Raw genomic sequence first — 21359 nt, 5'->3', positions numbered from 1 at the left:
TCACTCCTACAGGTAACCTTATATGGTACAGTCTCTATATATATATATATATATATATATATATATATATATATACTCACTCTCTCTCTCCTATTGGACTGCCGACCCGGCCATTCATCTCACTCTGATGCCAGCAATTGCTGCCTTCATCCTTTCCTCCCCGAGCTAGCCAAAACCTTCAACCTAACTAGCACAACACAACACAACACAACACAACACAACACAAGCTAGCACAAAAGCAACACAACACAAGCAACACAACACAACACAAACACTTCTAACACAACCCCTAAAACCCCAACACAACACAACACTTAGCCAACACAACCAACACAGCCCAAAACCTTAACACAACCATTAACACCATCACCACTACCTTCATCATCACCTGCCATGCACTATAGGTGAACCAACACTCATTATACCCAAAATAGTTGGACTGAAGACTGCCAGTCATCCTGCCATGACGACCAGGCCAGCAGAAGAAGAGCTTACCTGTGGTCGCCATGTCAGCAAGTGTTCAGTGAACCTCCTTCAGGTGTGGTGTTGAGGGAACTCCCACCTACTGCATCCTTCCTTTCCTTCCTTTTTGCTACCTTTGTTTCCCTACCTCCTCCCTCTTCCTCTCCCTACCTCCCCCCCCTTTCGTGCCTCCTCCTTCCTTCTTTCCTACCTCCTCCCCCACCAAGCCCTCCTCCTTCCCACCCCCCCCCTTCCTGCTCTAATGAAGCACACACCAACATAACCCTCCTAACCTAACTAGCAACTATGAATGCTCATGTCTCATCCTCTTGACGGGGTTCAGAAATATGTATGTCTCTGGCAGGTAATATTCCATCCTATCTTACACGCACCCCATTCCCGGAACCTTGGAATCCAGCTTTTCATTCCCACTATTCCCAACGCGGGGTGACAGATCCATCAGATAAAATGTTCCTCGAGATGATTTCATATGTTTTTTTTTTCTTGTTACACTCCCCTTATATTTATCACCACTATTCTTGATATTCTTGTATTCTCTCCTCCCTCCTGTATCAACAACTGTATACCCCAAGTCCTTAAATCCGTGTTGTTGTACTTATATCCTTGGTAACAGTGTCTTCAGCATGTTGTACCAGCTAATTATGTCCTAATAGATGTGATGTTCAACCCTTCAACAACCTGTGAAGCTCTCGTCGCTGTTCTGCTACAACTGTCCCAGATGATTCAATAGTTTGTTGCTCAGTGATTCACCAGTAATCCTTATGTAGGATTCCTCTTGTTATGGTCTGGTAAGGTCTGGTAAGGTCTCTCTCTCTCTCTCTCTCTCTCTCTCTCAGTTGTCATGGATTTTTTGGCATTTTATTATAAAGGTACGACACGTGGTCAGGGATGATGTCACGTGGTAGGGAGATGTCACGTGGCCCAGGAATGATGTCAGGTGGCCCAGGGATGATGTCAGGTGGCCCAGGGATGATGTCACGTGGCTAGGGATGATGTCAGGTGGTCCAGGAATGATGTCAGGTGGCCCAGGAATGATGTCACGTGGTCAGGGATGATCACATGGTCCAGGGATGATGTCCAGGTGGCCCAGGGATGATGTCGTGGTCAGGGATGATGTTACGTGGCCCATGCATGATGTCGTGTTCTTCCTCCCTTCATTAGGAATTCCAAGATATTATTGATAATTCGTCAGCCACGTCAACCATACCACCTCTCGTCGTTGTCAGCTCAGGTGTTGGAGTCGTCAGCGTCTCTTGAGGTCTTATCGTACTTTGTTTGGGTGTTGACATGACAGAAGCCAATCTCTGCAGGACAACAGACCGCGCGTGTGATGTGTGTGTGTGTGTGTGTGTGTGTGTGTGTGTGTGTGTGTGTGTGTGTGTGTGTGTGTGTGTGTGAAGGTCCTCCTTGTGAATTAATACGTTCATAACCTAACCTAACCCGACAACAACACTATCGTCCCATCTCTCTCTACCTTAACAACAACAACCATCACCACAAAAACAACAACCACAACAATAATATGTAACAACAACAGGTGAGGTGAAGACTATGGAAAGAGAGAGAGAGAGAGAGAGAGAGAGAGAGAGAGAGAGAGAGAGAGAGAGAGAGAGAGAGAGAGAGAAAGAGAGAGAGAGGAGGGGTGAATTTCCTCTGGTTGTCGAACTAACAGGTTCATCTTACCTCTCCTTCACTCAATTTCCGCTGAGACCACACCTATTCCCTCTCCCTTCCCTCTCACCTGTCCTCTCCCCACCTCTCACCTGTCCTCCCTGTCCCCCTCACCTGTCATCTCCTCCTTTTTCCACCTCTCTCACCCCTGTCCTCCCCTCTCATTTTGTCTTCCTGTCATCTGCTCTCCCTCCTACCTTCCATCCCCCTAACTGCTAGTCACCCTCCCTCTCCTCCACCCACTCACTTTCATTAACTTCTCACTATCCTCCCACCACCCCCCCACTCACTAAGCCCTCTCTTCCTCCCACTCCCTCATCACCCTCTAGTATCTCCATTCTTTCCAACTCCTAAGTTTTACTTAAGTGCACACAACAACTTTTAGTCTGAAAATAATTAGACTTGTCTCAGAGTGTGTGTGTGTGTGTGTGTGTGTGTGTGTGTGTGTGTGTGTGTGTGTGTGTGTGAAGTGTGTGTGTGTGTGTGTGTGTGTATTGTCATAGTAATCTTCATTAATACTCTTTCATCAATCTCTCATCCCACTCTACTCGTCTCATCATCATCTCATCATCCAACCCTTCATCATCACCACCAAGCATCACCCATCACACCAACAGTCTGGTGGTGAATGATGACTTTCTCAATATATAGCAACACACACACCTTACATAATTTTCCCCGCCACCTGACTACCACCTCACTATGTACCGTAATATATGGCGTGGTATAGTCTGGCCAGTGTCTACCTGTCTGACCTGTCTGATGAACGTAATTTTTTTTTTCTTTAGCACGTGAGGTGAGGTGAGGTTAGGTGTGCTTTGGTTGGATTAGGTTAGGTCTTGTAAGGTTAGGTTCGGTTTGGCTAGGTCAGGTCAGGTTAGGTCAGGTCAGGTTCGGTTTGGCTAGGTCAGGTTAGGTAAGGTCGGGTCAGGTCAGGTTGGGTTGGGTTACGTCAGGTCAGGTTGGAGCCCGTTTGACCTCAGCAAGACAATCCAGCCGTGGGGAGACCCTTAAGGGAAGGACTAACCACTGAGAACAATTCTATAAAATCTGTCGATAAAAGTGAGCCGAGGGGCGGGGGAGAGGGACGGGGAGAGGGAGGCAATGAGGGAGCGAGGGTGAAGGGTTAGAGGGGAGGTGAGGGTGAGGAGGAGAATACTTGCCTCCAGCAATATGTACCGGCGTCTCCCTCCCCTCCCTCTCCTACCATCTCCTCCCTCCATCTCCTACCATCTCCTCCCTCCCTCTCTACCACCTCCTCCTCCTCTCCTACCATCTCCTCCCTCCCTCTCCTACCATCTCCTCCCTCCCTCTCCCTGCCATCCTCCCTCCCTCTCCCTACCATCTCCTCCCTCCCTCTCCTACCATCTCCTCCCTCCTCTCCTACCATCTCCTCCCTACCTCTCCTACCATCTCCTCCTCCCTCTCCTACCACCCCCTCCCTCTCCCCACCATCTCCTCCCTCCATCTCCCACCATCTCCTCCCTCCCTTCCTACCATCTCTCCCTCCCTCCCTCTCCTACCATCTCCTCCCTCCCTCTCCTACCATCTCCTCTCTCCCTCTCCTACCATCTCCTCCCTCCCTCTCCTACCATCTCCTCTCTCCCTCTCCTACCATCTCCTCCCTCCTTCTCCATAAAGAGGGTGTTAGGATCAAGCTGTTGTGGACCCTATCTCACATAGACCTCAGTGAAAATGACAGAGTTAATGCTTGAGCCAAAATCACATGTAACAAAGCCGCTCTTGAGCACAATCTAAGCCTATCAAAAGGAATCCTTAAAACTGTAATAAAAAAGAACTTGTTGATGAATTTGAAGCAAAGAAGACCAGTCAAACGCCTTTCCCTACCATCCTTATACGATCATAATTTCGAAGAGTGAAAATAATGACCCACTACATACTAAGTTCTGTATTTCACCTCCTCAAAACACTTACTTACTTACGTCAACCCCTCTCTTAAACATCACCTGTGACTTTACCTGGTTACCTGGTGATGGCAGCCTCAATCAAGGACCTCGTGTGGGGTATAATTGATCTATTACATCGCCTTAATATCCTAACACGAGTCCCCATCAAGCCTTGTTGCTGTCCACGCAGTTGACAACATCTTCATTAGCGTGTGTGTGTGTGACTCTCTCTCTCTGTGTCCCTCCACGCCCTCCCGCCTGACTCCCCTCCTCTCTCCCTTCCGCCACGCCCTCCTCCTCTTCCTCCCCCCATCCATCTCAGCATGCCCTTCCTCTCTCTCTTCCTGCCTCCTTTCCGCCCTTCCTTCCTCCTTCCATACTACGTCCTCCCTTCTTCTCTCCCTTCCTCCCTCCCTTCCGTCACGCCATCCTTCTCTTTTCTCTTATTATTCTCCCTAAAATAACTTTGCTTCATCCCCTTGAGGACGACGGCTTACGTCCCTGAGTACTACACCATCCACACCACCCCTTGAGTACAATGCTGCCTTCTCTGAGTACCATGCCACCACCTTGAGTACCATGCCCCGTCTGAGTACAATGCCCCCTCTGCGTACAATGCCCCCTTGAGTACAACACTCCTCCCTGAGTACGATGACTTAACCCCCTGAGTATAATGTCATCATACTCGAACAGATTACTAATCGTATACTCAATAGGGAGCTAAATTGGGTACTCAAGAGGCTCGACAACATCGTACTCAAGAGGTCATGATGCCAATCTGTCAACCTAACGAACACAAAGACTTACTTTACGAACACAACACAGGATACACGGCTGCTCCCCGTTACGTAAGCAGCAACACCAGAGATTCTTTACGCATGCGCAGTCAAATAAAATAATCCTGCGGTAAAGGCCTAACTCGTCGGCTCTTCAGACACACAAAAAATCCACTATTTACCTGACCTAATTGAAAGCTTGCTGCCTTCTCAGGAGTCAACACAGGTGTATTTACGTAGATGGGTTATATATTATTTATAGCCAGAGTAAACATGTACATTACCTGTATTACTTAAGAGTCAATGAGGCAGCTTAAGATATCTGTTTTATGTGACTGAGACCGTAGAGAGAACATTGTTGTGTAAGGTTTGGTAGAGGAGGAGAGAAGAGGGGACGGGGCCGGATCCAGGAATATCAGAAGGGGGGAGGGGGTTCTAAGAAGTTGTGGGTAGGGGAACATGTGAGCACAGCGAGTCCACCTAGATGGGGGGTGTTGGGGGGCGCTGTAAGCCCCCCCATATTTTTTGTTTTAATTTAACCAATATCACGGGCTTCTTGAGGCCATTTTGCACACGTGATATGAGGAGATATTCTTAAGTCAATAGTAAATACTTTTTGCGATACAAAAACGCCTGAGTACCATACTGCATTAAAGAAAAGTATTGGAATTTTCTGGTGAAAAGGGGGGGGGGGCGAACCACCAGGACCCCCCTCTGGATACGCCCTTGGGGAAGGGAGGGGGTCTTATCGTTACTGCCACACACACACACACACACACACACACACACACACACACAATCTCAAAACCCAGGTTAAAATAACTAACCAATGTGAGATAACCAACGTAACCAATGTGAGATAACCAACGTAACCAATGTGAGATAACCAACGTAAACTCACACCAATGACAACATAACAATTTGTGACATCAGCAAAAAACAAACCAAATTGGTTTTCTCAATAAGGAAAATAACAACAATAACAAGATATCAAAATTTACGTAATTACTGAAGGAATATCATGTAAGATAACCCAAAACTATTAATGGTTATTGATGATATATATGTCTGTGTTAATATATCTAAATGAATGACTCGTGTTGTATAAAAATGGTCATGAGTTAATATTAGTTAGAGGAGAAATCAACTATATTTTGACAAGAGTCGTGACAGGTCGAGTTTACAGCCAATAACACTGAATAATGGAGTCTTAAAATTGGTCTTTTTTTAATTAATTTATTCATTTGTTTGTTATTTATTTATACGGAATTATTGAGTCTTATCCACTTCTTCCCAACTGATCCCCTTATCCTCCCGCATATCTCCACCAGTCTCCAACATCTTCCTCACTCTCCCTCACCACCACCACTACTACCACCACCCTATCTCCTCATCACTATTCACCACCCTCCCTCACTACCACCACCATCTATTACCATTATCCACCCTCACCACCAAACTCCCTCACCACCAACCCCCTCACCCCTACCCTCCCTTACCACTAACCCCCTCACCCCTACCCTCCCTTACCACTATCTCCCCTCACCACCCACCTCCCTCACCACCCACCTCCCTTCACCACCCACACCCCTCCCTCCCTCACCACCCACCCCCACTTTACCCGCTTCTCACCTAACAAATCTGGTTATCTCAATCTTGGATAATCAAGTTTTTTGGTCAATTGGGTTCAGGATAATTAACTTTCAGACCAACTTGATCTGTTCCTGTTCCTCTTCTCTGTTCCTTCACGTCTACCAAATGTGATTCTCAGCTAAAAGTGATTCTAGGTTTATTTTTACATTCATATTACAGTGTCTCAATTTTTAGGTGTCTCATATGCAAATGGTGTCATTGCTCAGAGGTTAAGTTATAGTACTCAAGAGGTTAAGTTATAGTACTCAAGAGGTTAAGTTATAGTACTCAAGAGGTTAAGTTATCATACTCAAGAGGTTAAGTTATAGTACTCAAGAGGTTAAGTTATAGTACTCAAGAGGTTAAGTTATCATACTCAAGAGGTTAAGTTATAATACTCAAGAGGTTAAGTTATAATACTCAAGAGGTTAAGTTATCATACTCAAGAGGTTAAGTTATCATACTCAAGAGGTTAGGATTATGAGTACTCAGGGATTCGGTATCTCTCAGGGTTAAGTTATCATACTCAGCAGGTTGGGATTATAGTACTCCAAGAGGGTTAAGTTATCATACTCAAGAGATTTGAAGTTAATAACACTCCAAGAGGTTAGGGTTATAGTACTCAAGAGGTTAAGTTATAGTCCTCAAGAGGAAGGTTAAGTTATAGTACTCCAAGAGGTTAAGTTATCATACTCAAGAGGTTAAATTATCATACTCAAGAGGGTTAAGTTATAGTACTCCAGGGTTAAGTTATAGTACTCAAGAGGTTAGATTACATCATACTCAGAGGTTGGTTATAGTACTCAAGAGGTTAAGTTATAGTCTCAAGAGGTTAAGTTATAGTACTCAAGAGGTTAGTTATAGTCCTCCAGAGGTTAAGTTATAGTCCTCAAGTTAAGTTACCATACTCCAAGAGGTTAAGTTATAGTACTCAAGAGGGTTAAGTTATAGTACTCAAGAGGTTAAGTTATCATACTCAGAGGTTAAGTTATCATACTCCAAGAGGTTAAGTTATCATACTCAAGAGGTTAAGTTATCATACTCAAGAAGTTAAGTTATCATACTCAAGAGGTTAAGTTATAGTACTCAGAGGTTAAGTTATCATACTCCAGAGGTTAAGTTATCATACTCAAGAGGTTAAGTTATCATACTCAGAGGTTGAAGTTATCATACTCAAGAGGTTAAGTTATCATACTCAAGAGGTTAAGTTATAGTACTCAAGAGGTTAAGTTATCATATCAAGAGGTTAAGTTATAGTACTCAAGAGGTTAAGTTATCATACTCAAGAGGTTAAGTTATAATTACTCAAGAGGTTAAGTTATCATACTCAAGAGGTTAAGTTATAGTACTCAAAGAGGTTAAGTTATAGTACTCAAGAGGTTAAGTTATCATACTCAAGAGGTTAAGTTATCATACTCCAAGAGGTTAAGTTATCATACTCAAGAGGTTAGAGTTATCATACTCTCAAGAGGTTAAGTTATAGTACTCAAGAGGTTAAGTTATAATAGTACTCAAGAGGTTAAGTTATAGTACTCCAAGAGGTTAAGTTATCATACTCAAGAGGTTAAGTTATCATACTCAAGAGGTTAAGTTATCATACTCAGAGGTTAGTTATCATACTCAAGAGGTTAAGTTATATAGTACTCAAGAGGTTAAGTTATCATACTCAGAGAGGTTAAGTTATAGTACTCAAGAGGTTAAGTTATCATACTCCAAGAGGTTTAAGTTATAGTGTACTCAAGAGGTTAAGTTATCATACTCGAAGTTTAAGTTATAGTACTCAAGAGGTTAAGTTATCATACTCAAGGGTTAAGTTATCATACTCAAGAGGTTAAGTTATCATACTCAAGAGGTTAAGTTATAGTACTCAAGAGGTTAAGTTATCATACTCAAGAGGTTAAGTTATAGTACTCAGAGAGGTTAAGTTATAGTACTCAAGAGGTTAAGTTATCATTACTCAAGGGTTAAGTTATCATACTCAAGAGGTTAAGTTATCATACTCAAGAGTTAAGTTATCATACTCAAGAGGTTAAGTTATAGTACTCAAGAGGTTAAGTTATATAGTACTCCAGGGGTTAAGTTATAGTACTCAAGAGGTTAAGTTATCATACTCAAAGTTAAGTTATCTTACTCAAGAGGTTAGGATTATCATATAAGAGGTTAAGTTATAGTACTCCAAGAGGTTAAGTTATCACACTCAGAGGTTAAGTTATAGTACTGAAGAAGAGGTTAAGTTATCTTACTCAAAGAGGTTAAGTTATAGTACTCAAGAGGTTAAGTTATCATACTCCAAGAGGTTAAGTTATAGTACTCAAGAGGTTAAGTTATATAGTACTCAAGAGGTTAAGTTATCATACTCCAAGAGGTTAAGTTATACATACTCAAGAGGTTAAGTTATCATACTCAAGGAGGTTAAGTTATAGTACTCAAGAGGTTAAGTTATATACTCAAAGGTTAAGTTATCATACTCCAAGAGGTTAATTTATAGTACTCCAAGAGGTTAAGTTATCATACTCAAAGAGTTAAGTTATCATACTCCAAGAGGTTAAGTTATCATACTCAAGAGGTTAAGTTATCATACTCCAAGAGGTTAAGATTATCATACTCAAGAGGTTAAGTTATCGCCACTCAAAGAGTTAAGTTATCATACTCAGAGGTTAAGTTATCATACTCAGGGTTAAGTTATCATACTCAAGAGGTTACTCAAGAGGTTAAGTTAGTACTCAAGAGGTTGTTATCATACTAAGAGGTTAAAGAGTGATTCATTTTTTCATATATCTCAAAAAATAACTCACAGACGCTAAACAATGATACGTATTACATCACCTGTTGTGAGGCAAACCGTGTGGGTACACTGTGTGAGGTGTGGGTACAACTGTGTGAGGGTGTGGGTACAACTGTGTGGGTACACAGTGTGTGTACAATGTGGGTACAATAGTGGGTATAATAGCATGGGTACAATAGTGGGGTGTACAATATGTACAATAGTATGGGCACAATAGTGGTACAATATGTGGGTACAATATAGTGGGTACATGGGGTGTACAATATGTGGGTACAAATGTGGGTACAATAGTGGGTATAACTATGTGGATACGTCAGGTACTACAACACCTTCAGGGGGCTCGTCAGGAGTCGGGGGATGGCTGGAACCGATAGGACCTGACGAGATAAGAATTACAACAGGTTATTAAAAGTTCATCTCTCTCTCTCCTCATTACTACACAGTTTGGAGAAGAATTGCCTAAAAGAATTTCCACATGAGTAATGAAAAGAGAGATGGGGGGGTGAGGGAATGGAGGGGTGAGGGGAAGGGAGGGGTGAGGGATGGTGAGGGAGGGGGTGAGGAAGGGAGGGGTGTGAGGGAAGGGGAGAGGGGGGGTGAGGGAGGGTGAGGAGGGGTGAGGGAAGGGAGGAGGTGAGGAGGGGTGAGGGAAGGGAGAGGGTGAGGAAGGGAGGGGGTGAGGAAAGGGAGGTGAGGGGGGAGGGGTGAGGGAAGGGAGGGGGTGAGGAAGGGAGGGGGGTGGAGGGAAGGAGGGGGAGGGAGGGAGGGGGGGTGGGGAGGGAGGGGAGGGGTAGGGTGAGGGAGGGGGGGTGAGGGGAGGGGGAGGGAAGGAGGGGGTGAGGGAGGGTGAGGGAGGGGTGGGAAGGGAGGGGGTGAGGGGGAGGGAGGGTGTGGGAAGGGAGGGGTGAGGGAAGGGAGGGGGAGGGAAGGGAGGGGGTGAGGGAAGGAGGTGAGGGAGGGTGAGGGAGGGGGTGAGGAGGGGTGAGGGAGGGTGAGGAGGTGAGGGAGTAGGGGGTAGGGGAGGGTGAGGGAGGGGTGAGGGGAAGGGGGGGGGTGAGGGAGGGGAGGGGAGGGGTGAGGGGGGAGGGGTGAGGGAGAGAGGGGTGAGGGAGGGGGAGGGGAGGGTGAGGGAGGGGTGGAGGGTGGGGAGGGGGAGGGAGGGTGAGGGGGAGGGAGGGGGGGGGGAGGGAGGGTGAGGGAGGGGGTGAGGGAGGGAGGGTGAGGAAGGGAGGGGGGGAGGAAGGAGGAAGGGAGGGGGGTGGTAGGAGGGGTGAGGGAAGGGAGGGGGTGAGGAAAGGAAGGGAGGGGTGAGGAAGGGAGGGGTGAGGGGAAGTGAGGGGTGAGGGATGGAGGGGTGAGTGAGGAAGGGAGGTGAGGTGAAGGAGGGTGGTGAGGGTGAGGTGGAGGTTGTTGATATCTCTCTGTGTTCAATCACCAAGTTTACAAGTGCTAACGAGCACAAATTTAGGCTTTAATAGAAAAGAAACTTATTGAAAAATATTTACAAATGATAAACAAGGAAAATCTTTACAAGAGCTTAATGATGGATTGTTACAAGTGATTAACAAGGAAATATACAAGTGATTAAGTAAGAAAGGTGTTGGTTTGTGATATAAATCACAGAGACACTTAACCACAGTGTACGAACAAGGTAAATAAACTGTTTTTAATTTGGACGACGTAAGAAAACGTAGTGTCGTCAGCGTGAGAGGGGGGACACTGCCTTAATGGTCATGTCTCAGAATAAGTAGGGGATGGTGAGGGTGAAGGGGGTGGTAGGGTGGGAAGGGTGGTGGAGGGGAGGAAGGGGGATGGTGAGGGAGGAAGGGGGTGGTGAGAGGTGGAAGGGGGATGGTGGGGTGGAAGGGGGACAGGAGGGGAGAAGGGGGGGTGGTGGGGGGATGGGAGGGGGTGGAAGGGGTGAGGGGTAAGGGGGATGAGGGGAGGAAGGGGGATGGTGAGGGAGGAAGGGGTAGAGGGGAGGGATGGTGGGGGTGAAGGGGAAGGAGGGGAGGGAAGGGGTGGGTGGGTGGAAGGGGATGGTGAGGGGTGGAAGGGTGGTGAGGGTGGGGAGGGGGAGGAAGGAGGAGGGTGGGGAGGAGGTGGAGGGGTGGAAGGGGGATGGTGAGGGGGGAAGAGGGAGGAAGGGGGGAGAGGGTGGGGTGGGGGATGGTGAGGGGTGGAAGGGGGGATGGTGAGGGAGGAAGGGGTGGGTGAGGGTGAAGGGGGATGGTGAGGTGGAAGGGGTGGTGAGGGTGGGGGGGGAGGATGAGGGGGAGTGAAGGGGGATAGAGGGGAGGAAGGAGGGTGGTGAGAGGTGGAAGGGGATGGGGTGAGGGGTGGAAGGGGATGGAGGGGAGGAAGGGGGTGGTGAGGGGTGGAAGGGTGGGGTGGAGGTAGAGGGGTGGGGGGGAGGAGGGAGTGAAGGGGATGGTGAGGGAGGAAGGGGGTGGTGGGAGAGGTGGAAGGGGATGGTGAGGGGTGAAGGGAAGAGGGGGTGAAGGGGTGGTGAGGGTGGAAGGGGGATGTGAGGGGTGAAGGGGGATGGTGAGAGGGGTGTGAAGGGGTGAAGGGAAGAAGGGATGTGAGGTGGAAGGGGATGGGAGGTGAGGATGGGGAGAGGAGAAGGGGGTGGTGAGGGGTGAAGGGGGATGGTGAGGGGTGAAGGGGGTGGTGAGGGTGGAAGGAGGGAGGATGGGGAAGGGGAGAGGGGTGGGGATGGTGAGGGTGGAAAGGGAGGGGTGGAAGGGGAGATGAGGGTGGAAGGGGATGGTGAGGGGTGGAAGGGGATGGTGAGGGGTGGAAGGGGGGTGGTGAGGGGTGAAGGGGTGGTGAGGGGTGGGATGGGGAAGGGGGATGGTGAGGGGTGGAAGGGGTGGTGGGGTGGAAGGGGGTGGTGAGGGGGGAAGGATGGTGAGGGTGGAAGGGGATGGTGAGGGTGGAAGGTGGTGAGGGTGGAAGGAGGATGATGAGGGAAGGTGGAGGGTGGAAGGGAGGATGGGAGGGGTGGAAGGGGATGGGAGGGGTGAAGGAGGGATGGTGAGGGGTGGAAGGGGGATGGTGAGGGTGGAAGGGGATAGAAGAGGGGTGTGAAGGGGGTGAGGGTGAAGGAGGATGGTGGAGGGGGGGGGAGAGAGGGTGAAGGGGGAGGGTGAGGGGTGTAGAGGGATGAGGGGGAAAGGGGATGGTGAGGGTGAAGGAGGATGGTGAGGGGTGGAAGTGAGGGGTAGAAGGGGATGGTGAGGGGGAAGGGGATGAAGGAGGATGGGGAGGGGTAGAAGGGGATGGTGAGGGGTAGGAAGGGGATGGTGAGGGGAGGAAGGAGATGGTGAGGTGGAAGGAGGATGGTGAGGGGGTGGGGGGATGGTGAGGGGGTAAAGGGGTGGTGGGAGGGGTGGAAGGAGATGGGAGGGAAGGGGAGGGGATGGTGAGGGTGGGAGGGGTGTGGGAGGGGTGGAAGGAGGATGGTGAGGGAGGGATGGTGAGGGGTGGGAGGGGATGGTGAGGGGTGGGAGGGGTGGTGGGGGTGGAGGGATGGGGAAGGAGGATGGTGAGAGGGAAGGAGGATGGTGAGGGTTGGGAGGGGGATGGTGAGGGGTGGAAGGAGGATGGTGAGGGGTGGGAAGGAGGATGGTGAGGGGTGGAAGGAGGGGTGTGAGGGGTGGGAGGGGATGAGGGGTGGGAGGGGATGGTGGGGGGAGGGGAGGATGGTGAGGGGTGGAAAGGATGGTGAGGGGTGGAAGGAGGATGGTGAGGGGGTGGAAAGGAGGATGGTGAGGGGTGGGAGGGGGATGGTGAGGGGTGGAAGGAGGATGGGAGGAAGGAGGATGGTGAGGGGTGGAAGGGAATGGTGAGGGGGAAGGGGATGGTGAGGGGTGAAAGGATGAAGGAGGATGGAGAGGGTAGAAGGGGGGATGGTGAGGGGTAGAAGAGGGATGGTGGGGAGGAAGGGGATGGTGAGGGGTGAAGGGGATGGTGAGGGTAGAAGGGGATGGTGAGGGGTGGAAGGGGGTGGTGAGGGGTGAAAGGGGAGGAAGGAGGATGGTGAGGGGTAAAGGGGTGGTGAGGGGAGAAGAGGGATGGTGAGGGTGAGGGAAGGGAATGGTGAGGGGTGGAAGGGATGGTGAGGGGTGAAAGGGGAGGAAGGAGGATGGAGGGGTAGAAGGGATGGTGAGGGGGAAAGGGTGGGGGGTGGAAAGGGGAGGAAGGAGGATGGTGAGGGGTAGAAGGGGATGGTGAGGTGAAGAGGGATGGGAGGGGAGGAAGGATGGTTAGGGGGAAAGGGGAGGAAGGGGATGGTGAGGGGTAGAAGGGGATGGTGAGGGGGAAGGGGGTGGTGAGGGGGAAAGGAGGAAGGAGGATGGTGAGGGTAGAAGGGGATGGTGAGGGGTGAAGAGGGATGGTGAGGGGAGGAAGGGGGATGGTGAGGGGAGGAGATGGTGAGGAGAAGGGGGGTGGGGGGAGGGGTGAAAGGGATGGTGGGGGAGGAGGGAGGATGGTGAAGGAGTAAGGGGATGGTGAGGGGTGGAAGGGGGATGGAGGGGTGGAAAGGATGGTGATGGGAAGGAAGGAGGATGGGTGAGGGGGAAGGGGTGAGGGGGTGAGGGGATGGTGAGGGGAGAAAGGGGGATGGTGAGGTGGAAGGGGATGGTGAGGTGGAAAGGGATGGGATGGGGAAGGAGGATGGTGAGGGGTGGAAGGAGGATGGTGAGGTGGGGATGGTGAGGGGAGAAAGGGGATGGTGGTGAGGGGTGAAGGGGGGTGGTGTGAGGGGAAAGGGATGGTGAGGGAGGAAGGGGATGGTGAGGGGAGAAAGGGGGATGGTGAGGGGAGAAAGGGGATGGTGAGGGGTGAAAGGATGGTGAGGAGGGGAGGATGGTGATGGGTGGAAGGGGGATGGTGAGGGGTGGAAAGGGGATGGTGGTGAGGTGGAAAGGATGGTGGGGGGAGAGGAGGATGTGAGGGGTGGAAGGGGATGGTGGTGAGGGGTGAAGGAATGGTGAGGGAGAAGGGGGATGGTGAGGGGTGGACGGGGACAGAAGGGGGGATAAGAGGGAAGTCTTTACTATTTCTGGGAGTCTTGTAAGTCAATGGTAGGTAATGGTAGCACCTCTAGTAGACGCCAATCTTAATGGGTGTAAATCTTAATTGTTGTCGCTCTTAATTGGTGTTAATCCTAATGGGTTCTAATCCTAATGGGTTCTAATCCTAATGGGTTCAAATTATGCCGAACTCCAAATTCCTGTGGTGCTCAACGCTACTCAGAAGCCACGTTAGGTTAGGTTAGGTTAAGTTAGGTTACGTTAGGTAGCGCGACATAGCACAACCAATCAGAATCACAAATGCTTTCAATCACACACACACACACAACACACTAACGCATGATATATAAATTATCTTATATGTTAAACACAAGACACAACCTAACCTTCCTCTAACCTAACCACTAACCTCTCCTCCTCCTCTATAAAACTATTTGTAAGAACGTCGACGGTCAAGAGTAATTGGAAATATTATATGAAGAAAAGTAATAAAAAAAAATGAATAAAAAGTAGATGAAAAATAATAAAAGGAAAATGTTGAGTTAAAATGTAAGAGTGAAAGTAGTGAAGGAAAACTGTGGGTGAAAACTGTGGGTGAAAACTGTGGGTGAAAACTGTGGGTGAAAACTGTGGGTGAAAACTGTGGGTGAAAACTGTGGGTGAAAGACTGGTAAACTTTGGGTAAATGGGTGAAACTGTGGGTGAAAACTGGTGGACAATAGCGTTGGTTGAGAAGAAATATTGTAGAACGTTTCCTGTAGAGATTAAGCATACAGTAAGCCTCCCTACTCGACCCTTCTAATCCAGCCAACTGTAAGCGTTGCCAGCCTTCATTACCACCACTACCACCATCACTCCACCATTACTGCCACCATCACTACCACTGCCACCCATTGCTGCCGCCGTGCTCGCCATTGCTGCCCTCCGCATTGCTGCCGCCATTGCTGCTGCCATCATCCCATGCCGTTGCTCCGCCATCACTCCGGTGCTGCCGCGGCATCCCTGGGTGCACGCCATTGCCAGCATCCTCCCGCCGTGGGTTGGTGAGTGGCCACCGTGTGCCGCAGGTGCTGCCGCCGTTAGCCACCATTGCTGCCGCGGTATTGCCCACTGTTATGCACTATTACTGCCACTATTTTCAACACGCCTATTACTCCATTTGCTGCTGCCTGTTGCCTGTGCTGCCGCCATTGCTGCCGCCGTTGCTGCAGTGTCACGCTTGCCGCCATGCCTGTCATTGCTGCTGCTATTACTGCACTATTGCTGCCACTTGTGCCTGCATTTTCTGCCAATTTGCTGCTGCTGTTCTCTGCCACTGTGCCGCCATTGCTGCCACCATTGCCTGCCATTTGCTGCTGTGCTGCCCACTGTGCTGCCATTACTGCCACCATTACTGCAGCCATTACTCCCACCATTGCTGCCGCCGTTGCTGCCACTGTGCTGCCGCTGTGCACCGCCATGTTGCTGCCACCGTTGCTGCTGCTGTGCTGCCACTGTGCTGCCACGTGCTCCACCAGTTGCCTGCCACCATCCTTCCACCATTGCCTGCCACCGGCCTGCACTGTTACTGCCATCACTCCGATTCCACTGTGCTGCCACCATTGCTGCCAGTACTGCCACACTGCCTGCATTGCTGCCACCGCCATTACTGCCGCCAATGCACGACCACCATCACTCCCACCATTACTGCCACCATTGCTATCACCATTACTGCCACCATTACTGCCACCATTGCTGCCATTACTGCCGCCATTGCTACCACTGTACTGCCACCGTTGCTGCCGATCACTCACCGTCGCTCCCGCCATTGCTGCCGCCGTTGCACGCCGCCATTGCTGCCGCCATTGCTGCCACTGTGCTGCCACTGTGCTGCCATTGCTGCCACTGTGCCTCACCGGTACTGCCGCCATCGCTCCCGCCATTGCTGCCGCCATCGCTCCGCCATGCCTGCCGCCGTCGCTGCCCTGTGCCTGCCGCCATTGCACCCTGCCGCCGTCCCAGCTCGCCATTGCTACCACCGTTCCTTGCCACCATCACTCCCACCATTGTGCCGCCATTGCTGCCGTACTGCCGCCATTGCTGCCACTGTTGCTGCCGCCGTTCTCCCACCATTGCTGCATAATCCTCACTGGGTGCTGCAGGTGCTGCCACTGTGCTGCCACTGTTATGCCACTTAGCCACTGCCGCCCATTGCTCCACCCAGTACTGCTGTCACTTACTGCTGCCACTGTACTGCACTATTACTGCCACCGTACTGCCACTGTTACTGCCACCAGTACTACCACCATTACTACCACTATTACTACCACCATTACTACCACTATTACTACCACCATTACTACCACCATTTGCTACTACTATTTCCTACCATTACTACCACCATCACCACAGCCATCAGCCAGCACTGCCTGCATCACCACCAGTCTTCCCACCTCCACAGCACCCTAACTACATCCTAAAACATCCTAACTACATCCTCCACAACATCCACCACTGCAACCTTGCAGCGTCCTAACTACATCCTTAACATCCTAACGACATCCTTCAGCACCATGACAGCAGTTCCCAGCATTTATCACACAGCTCACAGCAGCCTCCACAGCGCACCTTTACAGCAAACGTCACAGCATCTCTAGTCTGGCATTCCTCACTTGTTGAACCGGGTTGGAAGAGAAGGAGAGACTGATGATGAAGAGGAGGAGGTGGAGAGAGGGATGGAGGAGTGGGCGAATGATGCTGGTGGTAGAGGAAGGGAGTTAAGGAAGGAAAATCAGAACGAGGATGAGAGAGAGAGAAGAGGAAACAAGGCATCATATAATCGCGTGAGGCCATATTAGCGGTCATTATTGAATCAAACGACCCATCACTTAACAATTAGGTCAAATATGTAACCAGTAAAGTTATTTAATGACCCGTTGTTGAGGATCTAGTCGAGGAGATTAATTTATAACGTTTGAGTATTAATTCAGGAAAATATATTCATGTAGAATTTGGTGCAGACATTTTATATTGAAATTAATATAAGAAATGAATGATAAATAATATACGTTACCTGAAATACTGTACACAGGTGAAATAATAGTATTATAGGTACAGTTTTACTGGGGGAGAAGATAGTTTTATTTAACCTAGCCTAAACACAAAGCAATTCAGCAAGCCTAGCACTCAACCTAACCTAAATCTGGCTTATTTAACCTAGCAAATCAAGCAATGCGGCCGAACTGGCTTGGATTCGGCTTGCCTAGCTTGAATTTCGGCCTGGCCTTGGCCTGGCTGCTCCAGCCTGGCACAGAGCCTGGGCTGTGCGGCCTGGCAGGCCTGGCAATTCGCCTGGCGCAGGCCTGAGCGATTTCCAGCTGGCCAAACTGGCTTCACTCGAGCTTAGCACGAGACCTGGCTGCGCCAGCCTGGCAGAGCCTGAGCGTTCAGCCTGGCCTAAGCTGGCTGAATTCGGCCTGGCACAAACTGCTAAGCAATTCAGCCTGGCCTGAAGTCAGGCTGTCGGCCTGGCATGGCCTGGCTGCACTCCAGCTGGCCTAAGCAGCTGCTCAGCCTAGCCCAAGCCTGAAGCGATTCGAGCCTGGCAAGCCTGAAAGCGGCCTAAACTGAAGCCTCAGAGCGAGTTCAGCTGGCCTGAAGCCTGAAGCAGATTTCAGCCTGGCAGAGCTGAAGGCGAGTTTCGGCCTGGCACAAAGCCTGAAGCGATTCAGCCTGGCAGAGCGCAGGCAGTTCGGCCTGGCCTGGCCCTGGCTGACCTGGCACAGACCTGGACAACACAGCCTCGGTGAGGTGAGAGAGCATCTACAATGATTCTACTTCGCGTCCCAGTATATTTCCATCTCCCATCCCAGGTCATCGGCTCTTTACTGGGCAGCCTCAGCACACACACACACACACACACACACACACACACACACACACACACACACACACACACACACACACAGAAGGACGGGGAGATAGATCGATATATAGATGAGACGGGGAGGCAGACGAACAGACAGAAAACAGACGGACATACGGACGGACGGGGAGGCAGAGCAGACAGGAAACAGACAGACATACGGACGGACGAAACATACAGACGGGGAAGACAGACAGACAGACAGACGGACCGGGGAAGACAGACAGGCGGACGGATGGTTAAACAGACAGACAGATAGACGGACGGGGGCAGATAGACTAACACATACATATTTTTCACAGGTATAACAAGATTAATATTCCGATCTATTGAAAGAATACAAGTGTTAGCAAGTGTGTAATGCTTCAGGTGTGCAATTTCCAGGTGTGTTATGCCAGGTGTGTAATATTTCAGGTGTGTTATGCTTCAGGTGTGTAATATTTCAGGTGTGTTATGCTTCAGGTGTGTAATATTTCAGGTGTGTTATGCTTCAGGTGTGTAATATTTCAGGTGTTTAATGCTTCAGGTGTGTGATATTTCAGGTGCGTAATATTTTCAGGTGTGTGTAATGTTTCCAGGTGTGTAGTGATTCAGGTGTGTGATGCTTCAGGTGTGTATATTTCAGGTGTTTAATGCTTCCAGGTGTGTAATGCTCCAGGTGTCTCCAGGTGTTATGCTTCAGGTGTGTAACAGTTCAGGTGTGTAATATTTCAGGTGTGTAATATTTCAGGTGTGTAATATTTCCAGGTATTGTAATACTTCAGGTGTGTATTACTTCAGGTGTGTAATATTTCACGTGTAATATTTCACGTGTGTAATATTTCGTGTGAGTCTCCGGAGTGTGTATTTCTGGTGTGTAATGATCCAGGTGTATAATGATCCAGGTGTGTTATAGTCAGGTGTGTAATGTTCCAGGTGTGTAATGCTTCAGGTGTGTAATGCTTCAGGTGTGTAATGCTTCAGGTGCGTAATGTTTCAGTGTGTAATACTCCAGGTGTGTAATATGTCAGGTGTGTAATATTTCAGGTATGTAATGTTTCCAGTTTATTGTAATGCTTCAAGGTTGTATATTTCAGGGTGTAATGCTTCTGGTATAATGTTTCCAGTGTAATGTATCTCTCAGGTGTGTAATACTTCAGGTGTGTAATGATACAGATGTGTAATACAGCAGGTGTGTGTTACAGGTGTGTATGTCTCCAGGTGTGTATGCATCAGGTGCGTAATGCTTGGTGTGTAATATTTCCAGGTGTGTAATGCATCAGGTGTGTATTATTTCAGGTGTGTAATGCATCAGGTGCGTAATGCTTCAGGTGTTAACCAGGTGCGTAATGCTTCAGGTGTTAATATTTCAGGTGTGTAATGCATCAGGTGTATATAATGTTTCAGTTGTGTAATGCTTCAGGTGCGTAATGTTTCAGGTATGTATGCTCCAGGTGTGCAATGCTTCAGGTGTATTATGCTCCAGTGCGTAATGCTTCAGGTGTGTAATATTTCAGGTGTATATGCATCAGGTGTGTTTGGCATATAAACACTGCAGCAGAATATTCATAAAACATTTGCATATATTTCTCCAATGATCCGCGTGTCCCGGTAATTGTGAAGTCACCATCAGGACACAAAATACTTTACCAGAATTATATTATATATTAAGTGTATTAACCTATAATATATAATAATAATATAGGTATATTAAGATGTATTTTATAATATATAATAATAATATAATGTCATGAATTTATAACGTGTAGTGTAGTCGATATTTTTGTGAATATCTTATGTATTGTGGTGAAATATATGTTTTATTTTCAAACGTTAAAAATTAATCTGAAGGGAGGAGAGAAGGAAAGAGGAGAAGAGAGAAAAGAAGGAGAAGAGGAGAGAGAGAAGGAGGAAAAATGACGAAAAGGAGGAAGGAAGAAGAGAGAGGGGAGGGAAAGAGGAAGAAGAGGTGGGATAAATGATAACTGTAACTGATGAACGAAAAGTAAGAGGACGGAATGGAAGGAGGAAAGAGGGCGGAAAGAGAGACAGGGAAAAGACGGAGAGGAGAAATAGAAAGTGGGAAGAGGAGGAAAAAGACAAAAGCAAACAGAGGAGAAGGAGAAAGAAGGGATAGAAAGTAGGGAGGCAGGAGAGAGAGAGAGAAGTAATAATAATAATAATAATAATAATAATAATAATAATAATAATAATAATAATAATAGCCAATAATAATAATAAATAATAATAATAATAACAACAATAATAATAATAATAATAATAATAATAATAATAATAATAATAATAATAATAATAATAATATAAAATTGACATCGACATAAAATTTAAGAACAAAATATACGACTTCACATAAACATAAAAAATTCCCTATATTATACTGTATATATCACTAACAGTCGTGTACAATACAAGTTACTACAAAAGAACATGATCTGTACACGATAGATACAATGTTGTACTTGTGATGATACGGTAGTGGTAGAGTACAAGAGGAATAGTACATGTACTTACCAGGTGTAGTCGGGAAGCTGGCGGGAGGGCATTTCTTCACCTCATCTGGCGGTACACCTGATGAGAGACACAGGTGAGTAAGTAAATAATTAATTAGTATTATGAACAAATAAACATTGACACAAATACATAATAGACAATAGCCAAATCAAACACGAATTCGTCAATGATTCACTAATATTTAAACGATACAAACACGTTAAGCACACACACACACACACACACACACACACACACACACACACACACAAACTTCCTCCCCTCAGGAACTGCGTCAAGATCCTCAAGCACTGTCAATGATAAGGACAAATACTTGAGATGTTAACTGTTGAAGCGGGACTACACCTAATGGGTCCTTAACCTAACCTAACCATTAAGATACACACGTAATGATAATGGGTGGTCCTAATAATAATGGGTGGTCCTAATGATAATGGGTGGTCCTAATGATAATGGGTGGTCCTAATGATAATGGGTGATCGTAATGATAATGGGTGATTCTAATGATAATGGGCACTAATGACAATGAACCCTAGTTCAAATGGTTACGTTGTGACGGGCATAATTGACTTGGGCCAATTAAGACTGGGGCCCGGCGGAACTTGGCCTCGTTCGGATTAAGGGCCAATAAAACTTGGGCCCATTAAG

At 48.1% G+C, this 21359-nt stretch overlaps 1 protein-coding gene across 1 annotated transcript in view; it reads right to left on the bottom strand.

Annotated features, from left to right (window-relative positions):
- Positions 1–9578: 9578 nt before the first annotated feature.
- The window catches only part of LOC121875437 (ALK tyrosine kinase receptor-like), a gene marked incomplete at its 3' end in the record, with an annotated part of 40245 nt that continues 28464 nt past the window's right edge, over positions 9579–21359 (bottom strand). The window contains 2 exon segments of the mRNA XM_042379994.1: positions 9579–9631; positions 20712–20768. Of these exon segments, the coding sequence (XP_042235928.1) occupies positions 9579–9631; positions 20712–20768 (110 nt within the window).

The sequence above is a fragment of the Homarus americanus genome, unplaced genomic scaffold (assembly GCF_018991925.1).
Source record: "Homarus americanus isolate GMGI-L3 unplaced genomic scaffold, GMGI_Hamer_2.0 scaffold50226, whole genome shotgun sequence".
NCBI lineage: Eukaryota > Metazoa > Arthropoda > Malacostraca > Decapoda > Nephropidae > Homarus > Homarus americanus.
Note: the sequence above shows the minus strand (reverse complement) of the source record. Positions and strands in the feature narration are given on the sequence as shown.